At 30.8% G+C, this 12,341-nt stretch overlaps 2 protein-coding genes across 5 annotated transcripts in view; both read left to right on the top strand.

Annotated features, from left to right (window-relative positions):
• LOC104701554 lies at nt 7-2,381 on the top strand. Of its 3 annotated transcripts, none has more exons than XM_019227716.1 (5): nt 7-367; nt 500-609; nt 841-1,657; nt 1,737-2,024; nt 2,112-2,381. In XM_019227716.1, exons 3-5 carry the CDS (start codon nt 843-845, stop codon nt 2,227-2,229), a joined length of 1,221 nt encoding a protein of 406 aa, XP_019083261.1. In that variant the 5' UTR covers nt 7-367; nt 500-609; nt 841-842; the 3' UTR covers nt 2,230-2,381. The 3 variants fall into 3 exon arrangements, with proteins under 3 accessions (XP_019083261.1, XP_010415563.1, XP_010415564.1); XM_010417261.2 differs by having other exon boundaries at nt 461-609; XM_010417262.2 differs by having other exon boundaries at nt 7-603.
• The window catches only part of LOC104701553 (probable LRR receptor-like serine/threonine-protein kinase RPK1), a 2,920-nt gene continuing 588 nt past the window's right edge, over nt 10,010-12,341 (top strand). Inside the window, exon 1 of one of the 2 annotated variants that reach the window (XM_019227715.1) lies at nt 10,010-11,662. In XM_019227715.1, coding sequence (XP_019083260.1) covers nt 10,279-11,662 — 1,384 coding nt within the window. In that variant the 5' untranslated portion in view covers nt 10,010-10,278. Of the gene's footprint in view, nt 12,194-12,341 lie in introns of those variants that run through there. The other variant, XM_010417259.1, reaches the window with a different exon arrangement.

The following is a 12,341-nucleotide window of genomic DNA, read 5'->3' as shown; positions in this document are numbered from 1 at the left end:
ACACAAGTCAAAGACATCTCTGTCATTGATGTATTGTCTCTTTTTGGTGTTAAGACACGTTGTGTTGCTAATAATAGAAAGCATCAGATAGGAGAGTCTTTAGTTAAAAAAAGATGGCGCCCAAAGCAGCCAAGATAGAATAAGACGAGCTAATCCCTAAAGTTTAGGAATGCCTTTGGTTTATAGGAATCTGCAGGAAATAAAAAACGAAGACCAAATGGATTAATCCTTTCAATTTTGTTCAACTTTTTTTCCTTTTTACCCTCAAAATTTTGAAAGGATTAATCCTTTTTGTGTGTTTGTTTGTTTTATGGATTTCTCATTGTTCTAATATCAAGGATAGATTTTACAGTTCCCTGTATTAGAGGTTCGTTGCCTTTGTTGAGATCATATCTTTCATGAGTTCATCATTATATTTCTGTTGTTTGTTCCTTGAACCTATTGACCATTTTCTTTACAGTTGGAAAAATTATAAACTTTCAATTTGGTTTATAAACAGAGAAGAATCGTGAAGAGAAGATTAGTAACGGAGGGAGCCATTGCGGGTAAAGTATAAGGTCTGAAGAGCTAGGGTTCATTGCAAATTTACATGGATATTCGTAGGTATAAGTAAGTCCTCTGTTTTACCCTTATATTTTTCTTCTTTATGCTGCTTTACATCGAAGAAAATAAAAACTTCAAGGACTTAGTGATAGGTCTTGCTGTTGTTAATGATTCTGATTTGGTTCCTTCAATCACGTTAGGATGTAGCTTATGTTCTTGAATGTATCTCCTTTTCTTGCATTTGTGAACCAAGTTCAAAGAAGATGACAAAGTTTTCGTGTTTTTTTTTTCTCTCAGCTATGGACAGGAATCACAAGAAAGGAAAAAATAGAAAGTCTTATCATCTAAAGAAGCATAAAAAGTCAGATAATAGTAGTAGTTTTGATCCAAGACCAACAAACAAAGAAAGGAATGACGAGAAGCCGGTTTTGTTCCAATTGGGGAGCATTGCTAGTTACGTGGTCAGTGATGTTCGTCTCGAGCCAGATCCAGAGATCACATCCAGGAGATCTGCATCTCTTTCATTGTCTCCAACCTCTTCAGGGGATACGCTCGAGACCAATGCAAAAGAAAGGAAATCCAGCTTATCTTTCGATAGTAGCGTACACAATAAGGAGCTCTTAAGCCTTTCTTCTAAATTATGCGAGTTACAAGGTTCATCGGACACACTAGGTTCACAAGTGTCTGGTGTAACTCATGCTTCAGTGGAGCCTACGCTTTTGTCTCCTTCTGTTCAAATGATGGATAGAGAAGGATCTGACCATGCTCAGAGAAACTCGTCACCTACTTTGGAGAAGAATTTGAGCACACTTTCAAATGATTCTCTGTTTAGTCTCAGCATAGGTGATAACACGATAGGGAGAGATGAGTTGTTTAGTTACCGTGATTTCAAGTCTGGGGAGATTACAAAATCGGGAGAGCTGTTATCGTTCTGCCCTACTGTTCATATTCCGGCTTATTCTTCTGATCTAGGCAAGAGCTTTGATATGGAGGATAAAGCGAGTGGAGAATCTGAGGATAAGTCTTCAAACTCGGATGTATCATGGAGGAACATTGGAGACTGCAATAACTCAGACGAAGCACCAAGCAGCACACAATCGTTTTCACATCCAATGTGAGTTTCTATACCATATTCTCATTGTAGTAGTCTTTGCTTCTGGGAAACAAGAACTTTATTTTTGATTTTAATGCAGAACTAAAAAGAACAAGACGAAAAAGAAGGCAACAAAGAAGAAGGCGACACAGCAGCAACAACAGCCGAAGCAGAAGAAGAGATGTTCTTGGTTATGTTGCACGAACACTGGACCGTGCTTCTCCTGTTGCAGATGGCCAAGTTGTGATTACAGCCTCTCTTGCTGCAAACGGCGAAAATGTTGCTCGTGCTTCTCCTGGTGCGGATGGCCAAGTTGTGACTACAGTTCTTCTTGTGGCTGGCTCTTCTGCTGCCATTGGAGCTGTTGGAGTTGCTGTTGTTGTTCCAGGTACGGTGCTACTTTCAGATTCTTACTTTAATATGTGATTGTTTCAAGCGAAAAGCCTATAGGAGATTTCGTTGTGTGTTGTTACAGTTCTTCGAAGAAGGTAGTTGATGATGAGATGACGACTAGAGGGAGTGAAGTGTCCAAAAAATCTCATAAATGGTTTTGTTGCTTTCCTTGTTGCTCTTCTTCCTCTTCGCAACATTAGATTAGATTCTTTACTCAACTCTCTGTTTTTAGCTAAAAGGATTATAAAAAAAAATTAGATTTTACAAAATGTAAATGTTTCTTGCTTTATAGTTTTCAAGTGATCACTAGATGAGGTTTGAGAACAGTATTACGCAACATAAGGTTTAACAAGATTAGGTATGAGGGAGTTTAGCCTCAAGTTCTCCTTTGTACTCTTCTTCTTCTTCTACTACTTCTTCATCTTCTGCTTTTATCGGCTTCGGATGCGGCACGAAACTTGTAGTGGATCTTCTTCTCCTTTAATTGCTTGTATCAATACCCTCGAGCTCCTTTGTTCTTTCTTTTCTTGTTTTTTTGACTTCCTTGATCTCTTTCTCTGAAACATTTGCAGAGAACTCTTCTTTGTTAGACCTCTAAGTCTATGCATGAAGATAAGAACTTGTTAGTAGCGATTAGTTAAAAAGTACCTCCCATTCAAAATACAAGATGTTTTAGCTAAAAGCACGCATAATTAGACAATATCTATTTTAAAAAAGTTTATCTAATCATAAACAAAACTGGATAAGAGAAATAATCTGAAAATGTGAAATTAATCTAAACATTGCCTACAAAGTTGATTACATATTATAATATGAAACAAACATTGATTTCATTAGCACAAGCAGCACAACCCAACTAATTTGAGATGCGTTAGTTTTAACTTTTAAGTTAATCTATCAAGACTTTGGTGGATAAATTTAATAGTGCAAAACAATTCAACTGTTGCTTGAATTTGTTTCCAAGCTATTAAACTTCACACAAAATCATGAAATACTATGTAGTGCATAATTTTCTTTTTACATATTAAATTATCATATATCAAATATTTCAAATATAGTGGAGGAAAATGAAAATTTATAATTATTATTTATAGGGTAATGAATGGTGGAAGTTACATTTAGAAAATAAATGCATTTTGGGAGTTACACTTATTGTAGAATTAGTAGAAAAACCGTTCAACTTATAAATTATGACTAATGTGATTTTAACCAAGTAGTAAAAATATGTTTTATTGGGGTTTTACAATTATTTAGTATGAGTTAGTGACTTTGATTTGAATTTAATAGGAGCTACACATGAATTTAAATGTAAGTTAATTATAGATAAATATTACATTATAGTATTATCAAAAAGTATTAAAAAGAAGAGACTAAACTCGGAAGTTTATATTTTCTAGATATACAAAACAATTTTTCACTTTTCTTTGTCAAAATTATACAGTATATAAATATATATATATATAGCTTATTTACATATAGACATACATATCTTTTGAATTTATTCAGTGATCTACTCTTCTACTTTGACAAAAGTTTATCTTTAGTACATATATGTTAATGACAAGAATGAAAATTTAAACTGTGTTTTTGGATAAATCTCTTTCTCATTTTTTTGTATATATAAACTAAGACAAAAGGTAGTTAATTATTGAAAATTTGTTAGAAATACCCTTTTTGATATACCCTTTTCAAAAATACCCCATTAATTATTAGTTAAAAGGATACTTCCATTTTTATTATTCTCATATTCCACTCTTTAAATTATAATGCAAAGTTTCATTATAATAAATTTCATTATAGTAACGTTTGGACTTACAAAAAACTTAAAACCACAAACCTTAAATAAGATAGTCATTATAATGATCTTTATATAATTATCTATTTGATCACAAAAAAAATGTAATGATGAGTATATTAAAATATTACAACAACGTATTTGAGTTAAGAATTCTCCAAACCACAAATATTTAGTAAAATAAATATTATAATGATCTTTATTTTTATGGATTTGAACAAACGTTACTATGATCTTTATATAATTATGTATATTGGATCACAAAAATCAAAAGTAATGATGAGTATATAAAAATGCTACCAAAAGAAAAAATGGAGATAAGAAAGAAGTAATTTAAGAAAAAAAATCAAAATAAAAACTTGAAAAACTAGATATTATAGTGATTTTTATATAAATTATCAATTGGATCACATAAACTAAAGGTAAAGATGAGTACATTAAAAATATTACAATAGAATATTTGAGATGAGAAACAAGTAGGAAAATAATCAAACTTCCAAAGTTGAAAATAACTACTCCCATTGTCTCTGATAAATTGATGTTTTAGAGAATTTTTTTTGTCTCTAAAAAATTGATTTTGTAAATATTTTTAGAGAATTTGTTAAAAATACCATTTTTGGGATACCCATTTTCAAAAATACCCTTTTTTGAACATTTTCATTTTTACCCTCTTTTACATAATTTCAATATGTTACATTAATTTTTTAGGTTTGGGTTCTCATTTTGCATTTAGGATATAGTTTTGAGGGGTTAGAGTTTAGTATTTGGAGTTTAGGGTTTATAATTTAGTGATTTTATTCATAGAAAATGGGCATTTTTGAAAATGACCAACATAAAAGGCTATTTTTAAAAAGTGATATAGGAAAAAGAGTATTTTTTAAAATCCCTCATATTTTTAATTCTAAAAATGTGGGAAAGTGGAAAAGTAGAAAAAAATTCAGAAAAATAAATTATCACATATGCATGAGATGACCAAAAATAAAAAGAAATAAATCATTAGAAAAAATAAATCATAAATTTAATCATATATAACTTTTGTCTTAATATGTGTGAAAAATCCTGAACATCAAACTATCAACAGAGGGAGTATATACATTATTTACCTTAAATGTTTGACTATGTTCATGTTGACAAAAAAAAATCTCCATTGATAAATCTGAAAAAAAAATTATAGCCATACAAATTTTCATTATGCAGAAAGTTTTGCATATATCATCTTCAACAAAATATGAAAGAAACAAAAAAACGAAAGAAAGAGAAATTGACAAAAAATAACAAAATGTAAGTCAAACATGAACAAAACATAAGCAAACTATAAGCAAATATCACAATGATTTTGTACTTTGGCGAGTTTAATTCTCCAAAATAATTCAAAAATAAGAATCATTGGTTTGTTTATGTTTGACGTCAAGACTGTTACAAATACAACTACTTTTAGATTTGAATGTTTATATATATATATATATATATATTATATACGCATGTAAATTTTTTTCTTATAACTTCGCAAAAGATCACCTAAAGTTCACTTATATGAAACAAAATCATACAAAAACATCAATACATCACTAGTTGACAAAAGAACAAAGGAGAACAAATAAAAAATTGTTTAGATGCTCTGAAAGTTTTTCTTTTCTTTAAACAAAAAAGCTTAACAAATAAGAAACTGAGAAAGTATGATTGTAGTCTCTCTTAAATTTGGAAGAAGAAGAGGTACCGTCAATTAAACAAATTTAAGATTTTTTTTTTTGTTTACTAGTTCAGTTGCTCTTTTTCAATCATATAATTGTATATTATATAATATAAAAAGATTTAGATATCCTACTATATTAATTATAAAGTACAAATATGAAACTAACCTTAAAATGTGTAAAAAATTACATTCAATTGCTATTTAAATTTTTTAATTAAGATTAATTAATTAATTAAATAAATAAAATTAATTAAAAAACGAAATTAGGGACACATAAAATAAAATAAATTGTAGAAAAGTAAAAAAAAATCTATTAGAATCAAAACTAATTCATATTTTTTTTTTAAATTAACAACTAAGATTTTAAAAATCTAATCGAATAAAATCTAAAGTTCATTATATGCAAATGTTTTATTGACAGATTTTCAATAAACATTTTTAAAATACAAAAATTTTAATATAAGCAAACCAAATTTTTAATCACAAATCTTTATAAATAACATAAAAACTAAATAAATTATTTAAAAAAATTATCAAACAAAAAGTCCAACTCGCGGTTTTCCACGGGTTAGTAGTACCTATTAACTTATTATTTTAGATTAAATTTAATCCAAAATAGAAAACAATCATTTACACTACAAATGTGGGGACGATAGTTTGAACCCTTTCCCACTAACTAAAAGCCACTACGTTAAAGGAGTTTACCTGGATTTGATACCCCTAAAATAACTATAATATTTGACGCATAAAGCCTTTGGTTCATGAGCTTTAGGTTAGGGCCGGCTATGATAACAATGTTTAAGAAACTTGTTGTATCTTGTTCTTTCGTGCCTTGTCAACTCCTATGTATCATAGTGAATCCGATAAGGCGATAAGCGTAAAAAAACTAGTAGCTAGTCTCTCTTTTACATCTCAAAAAAAAAGTAAATAAGATTTCAGAGTTTTTATATGGTGGTTGCATATGAATATTTAAGCTTGTATGTGAATAAATCAAGTAGAATGAAAACTTTTGAAGCCGACTCTTATTAAGATCTGTTAGGATTTTGAAAATTGCATTTCTAGAAAATATTGTGTATATATATGTATATATACATCTTCCCTTTTCTCAATAGGAACGTAAATTTTCATTATCATTTCAATATTGCTATGATGATAAATGGATAATCATATCCCGGCCATGAATAAATACCCAGTAAATATTGGTATCGAATGTCAAATATCTAGGGCCTATTTTGTAGAAAATGTTATGCAAACAAAATTAAGGACCCATTTAAAAATATACGTTGGACAATTTTATAAGAACACAAATCTATTCTATATATTAAAATGAAAATGTAAGAAATTTGTTATTGTTTTAGAGGCCTCATATTTAGTCAAATAAAATAGAAAAATAGGAGTTTATGAATTTTCTAATTCTCATCTTTTTTTTCTTACTAAAAAGCCTCATTTAAAAAAAAATCATATGGAGGTCAAAAAAAAAAAAAAGTCATATTAGGCTTGATATTCAAGGACTGGGATAGTGCAAAGACGCGAGGTTAATATTACGATATTATACTTTACACCCAATATTTTTTTTTTGTGTACTATAGTTTATCAAATGTTAGGATGTGTTGGATTTATTGAGCAAACTTAACCATTAAGTTTTTAAAAATGAAATTTAATTGATTGATATTTCTTAAGACAAATCTCAAGGTTGCAATCAAAGTTACATTTACATTACATAGGCTTTTGAATTTCTTCTCATGATACATTATATTGGGCTTCATATGAATCATTTAATAATTCATATATTTCAAAATAATTGATATACATTATTTTAAAAGTACATATATGACATATACATTAACCAATTAACAAAAGGCCAAAGTAATGAAATCTATTTTTGGTAAGATGTGATTATATATTATACATTTTTCACAAGTAATTTTTTGAAAATAATATACTTTTAAAATAAATATGAATGCGTCACTTCTTTATATCGTGACTTTTCATGTTAAACCGTTAATTTTTGTAACGTTTTCTTTTCTAATCATGTGTACCTCGGAAAAGACATACCAAATATATGTAAGAATGTAATCATATGCGCCGTTTAGATATTTATTTTTGATGAGATGTGATATTTATTATATATTTTCAAATAATAACTTTTGGGAGTAAACATTTTTTAATTAAAATAAATGAATGATGTCTTTTTCCTATATCGCAACTTTTCAGGTTAAACCGTTAGTTTTAGTAAGTTTTGTCTTTTCTAATCATTTGTGCTTCGAAAAAGACACACCATAGTTACGTTAGCACGAAATCACATGCGCCGTCTAAATATTTATTTTGGATTCCATGTGATCTTTCTTATACATTTTTAATGTTGTAACTTTTGAAAATCTATATTTCATTAAAAGAAATGAATGATGTATTTTTCTTATATCACAACTTTCAGATTAAACCGTTAATTTTTTATAAACTTTTATTTTCTAATCATTTGTGCTTCCAAAAAACATACCACATTTACTTTAATATCACGTGCGCCATCTAAATATTTATTTTTTGATGAGATGAGAATTTTATCATACATAATTTTATGGGAGATTCTCAAAAATAGCACAAAATATATTTTTTTTCAAATGTAGCACAACATCTCTAAACTTCCAAAAATAGCACAAATATTTCAAAATTCATCTTTCAAAATTAAATTCTAAATTCAAAATACTAAACCCTACCCCTCAAAACTATACCCTAAATGTAAAATTGAGAACCCAAATCTAAAAAAAAAATCCTAAAAATTAATTTTAAATATTTTAATGTGTTAAATAGTGATATTTTGGAAATTTATGGAATGTATGCTATAATTGTCTATTTTAGGATATTTCTCTATTTTTATTGTAATATTTAAAAGTAAACATTTTTATTAAAATAAATGAATGATGTTCTTTTTTATTGTATTATACCATATGTGGAGTTATATACGAGATAGTGCATTTTCATTTTATCGAGATATAACAAAAAATAAAAATGGATTTTTTTTTGTATTTAAAAAAACTGCAAACTAATATAATTTGTTTGATTGGTGTAGTTATTGTGCATTTCATTTTTTTGGAAATACACTCCGCTTATTTAAGTCGTTATTCACGGCCTAAGCCATTGAATTTTATACTAATTTTTTTTAATCATTTGTGTCTCAGAGAAAAGACATAACATACGTACCTTACCTTAGCACGTATTTAGCCATTTTAGGTAGGGTGTTCATACCCGTTAGTAGGGGCGGATCTAGAAACATAAAACATGGGGCACAATATATTGACATATAAATTTTCAATTTATAAAATGTAGCATGAACATATATCAAAAGACATGTAAATGAAGTAAAATTATTAAATGTGTTAATCTACAATTGGTTATTGTAATTTGTATAAAAAAGTAGAAAATGAATAATTAGACTAATATGAAAATCATTTATTACCTTAAAATAATAGAAAGAGAAAGTAATAACCCATTAGCTAAAAAAATTCAGTACAGAACATGGAGCACAATCAACTAATTGTTTCATCTCCCCAGTACCCTTTCTACCTACGTCCGCCCTAATGTTGTTAACATATGGCAAGATATATCGAACACATTTCAAAGATTCTTTTTTTTTCTTGCTTAAGATCTACGAGTAAATTAATGGATCCGCGCACAAGTACAAAATCTGTTAATATTCCTCTACTTTGTAACGCCCCTAAAATCGCAGTTTAAAAGGTATCAGCCGTTACAATCCTAAAATACGGACTAAAAAAAGAGTCGTGGATTTTTAAAAAGTTGGAACATATATCTGACGCAAATTCGAACGTCATAATGACGATGAGAGACACAGAGGAATCCACGTCTAATTAAAAAAAAAAAAAAAAAGATCGGTTACGAAAGAAACGATTTTTTGGAATCTAATCATGGACCAATAAAAAGACTAGGGTAGGTCCCGTTCCCTATCCTGCCTGGTCAAACCAAAAGCAGCCATGTGGTCTCTCTCTCTCTTATTACATAAATATACATTCAGACATTGACTTCACTTGGGTCCCGCAGTTCTATAAAGTCTCTGAGACAACGACAAATTTTAACGACAGAACCGAGAGAGACTCGGCTGAAAGTGAAACACTATCTCATCTCATCTCATCTCATCTCACCCAAAAAAAAAAGAAAACAAATAAAATAAAATATTTTTGTATATGTATAATTAACTCACAAAAACAAAAAGTTTAGAAATATAAAAGTGAAAAATTCATTTAAGCAAAACATTTTCTGGTTTAAATTTTCTAATGAAGTAATAATATAACTAAGTAACATCAGTTACAGTAAGTAGTAGTAGTGTGTGATTTGAAGTTTCCTCAAATATTTTAAAGACAGGAAAAAGTTAAAAAAGCTGAGTGATTTTTTTCTCCTTTTTTTTTCTTTCTTCTTTTTTTATTTATTTATAATTTCCCTCTTTTCCTCGAAATCATTCTACTTTGACTGTTTCCAATACGTTAAGAACTTTTGGCTTTGATAATCGAGCCATTGAAAAAAAAAAACAAAATTGTTTCTTTAATGTTTTTGTTTTCTTTTTGGGTAAAAGAAAGTTTCTTCTTTTGCTGCAACTTGGAAAAAACTTCGATTTCTCGAGAGAGAGATATAGAGAGAAGGAGGGAGATTACACAAAAAAAGACTTTAAATTTGTGAAACAAATTTATTTTTAGGGTTTTTATTTATTTATCTTTCTCTCTCTCTTTCTCTTGTTTGGAGAAGAAAAAAAAAATGAAACTTCTGGGTTTGTTCTTCTTGCTGTTTAATCTGTTTGTGTTTTCATTTTCTCGGAAACTTCTTGTAACACCAAAGAGTGGTGGTCTTCACGACGACGAAGCTGTTCTGTTGTTGAAGCTGAAGAGTAGTTTCTCTGATGCAAATGGACTTCTTTCTAGTTGGGTTTCCGACAGCTCATCAAACCATTGTTCTTGGTACGGTGTTGTCTGCAACTCTGATTTGAGAGTCGTCTCTTTGATTCTCAGAGGCTGTGATGAGGTGGAAGGTGGTGGTAGTAGTAGTAGTCGTAGTCTTCATTCCCCTGATTTGTCTTCTTGTTCAAGCAGAAGACTTGGTGGTGAGATCTCTCCAGTTGTGGGAGGTTTGTCTGAAATTAGGGTTTTGTCTCTTGCTTTTAATGATCTGAGAGGTGAGATTCCAAAGGAGATTTGGTGGTTGGAGAAATTAGATATTCTTGATCTTGAAGGTAACAGCTTTACCGGTGGGGTTAGGGTTCTTGATCCGTTGAAAAAATTTGGATTTTCAAGTTTCTTAAGCCATGTTGTTTCTAGGAGGAGACTTATGAGTTATGAGGATGAAGACGAAGTTGGTCCAACCTCAGCTGCTGATGATTCCTCTGGTAAATCTGGATTGTATCCGATTGAGATTGCTTCGATTGTGTCAGCTTCAGTAATTGTCTTTGTGCTTCTTGTTCTTGTGCTCTTGTTCATCTACACGAAGAGATGGAAACGAAACTCTCAGATTCGTGTTGATGAGATCAAGGAGATTAAAGTGTTTGTGGACATTGGTATCCCTCTGACGTATGAGATCATTGTTAGAGCTACTGGTTACTTCAGCAACTCTAACTGTATTGGTCATGGTGGTTTCGGTTCGACTTATAAAGCAGAGGTGTCTCCAACGAATGTGTTTGCTGTTAAAAGACTCTCTGTTGGGAGGTTTCAAGGGGACCAACAGTTTCATGCTGAGATCTCGGCTCTTGAAATGGTTAGGCATCCGAATCTTGTTATGTTAGTTGGTTACCATGCGAGCGAAACTGAGATGTTTCTTATATACAACTACTTATCTGGTGGGAACCTTGAAGACTTCATCAAAGAAAGATCTGAATCAGCTCTTGAGTGGAAGGTTCTTCACAAGATTGCTCTTGATGTAGCGCGTGCTCTCGCCTATCTTCACGAGCAGTGTTCTCCTAAAGTCTTGCATAGAGACATCAAACCGAGTAACATACTCTTAGATGACAAGAACAACGCCTATCTATCCGATTTCGGACTCTCGAAACTCTTGGGAACTTCGCAGTCTCATGTCACAACAGGTGTGGCTGGAACATTCGGGTATGTTGCTCCAGAATACGCAATGACATGCCGTGTCTCGGAGAAAGCAGATGTTTACAGCTACGGTATTGTCCTCTTGGAGCTGATATCAGACAAGCGAGCTCTAGACCCTTCTTTCTCATCTCATGAGAACGGGTTTAACATTGTCTCCTGGGCACATATGATGCTGAGTCAAGGCAAAGCCAAAGAAGTCTTCACCAAGGGACTGTGGGAGACTGGTCCTCCGGACGATCTGGTTGAGGTTCTACATTTGGCTCTCAAATGCACCGTTGATAGCCTCTCGGTAAGGCCAACGATGAAACAAGCTGTTAGACTGCTGAAACGAATCGAGCCTAATAAGTTGTGATACAAAGCTAGAAGACCAAGAAGAAGAAGACGTGTGTTTTAGAGTATCTATCTGTACAGCAGCAGTAAACAAGTGCGTAGCCATTAGAAATCTTTTTCAAGTATGTTCTTTTTATTTTCAGAGTAGGGAGGTTTATCATCATCTTGTATTACTCTTATTCACCATATGCATCATACATCAAAATGTTATTCTCATTCTAATCTCTTAAACTGATATGAATAATGTTTCTCCTTAACTCTCTCTGTATAATGTAGTAAAAAAAATACATATATAACTTAAAATTTGGGACATGGCAAGACTCTTAAAAAACATGTTTCTCTAAACAAGAGTGGGTTTGGTTAGAGGGGTTTTGGGTCTATTAAAAGAGATTATTAGAAGGAGAA

Source organism: Camelina sativa, chromosome 7 (assembly GCF_000633955.1).
Source record: "Camelina sativa cultivar DH55 chromosome 7, Cs, whole genome shotgun sequence".
In the NCBI taxonomy this organism is placed as follows: domain Eukaryota; kingdom Viridiplantae; phylum Streptophyta; class Magnoliopsida; order Brassicales; family Brassicaceae; genus Camelina; species Camelina sativa.
Note: the sequence above shows the minus strand (reverse complement) of the source record. Positions and strands in the feature narration are given on the sequence as shown.

Bases quoted from the DNA above. Each gene is read 5' to 3' on its own strand.
- LOC104701554 (XM_019227716.1), top strand. From the start codon at position 843: ATGGACAGGAATCACAAGAAAGGAAAAAATAGAAAGTCTTATCATCTA. The intron at 1,658-1,736 runs GTGAGTTTCTAT...ATTTTAATGCAG, and splicing joins CAATCGTTTTCACATCCAAT to AACTAAAAAGAACAAGACGA. The intron at 2,025-2,111 runs GTACGGTGCTAC...GTGTTGTTACAG, and splicing joins AGTTGCTGTTGTTGTTCCAG to TTCTTCGAAGAAGGTAGTTG.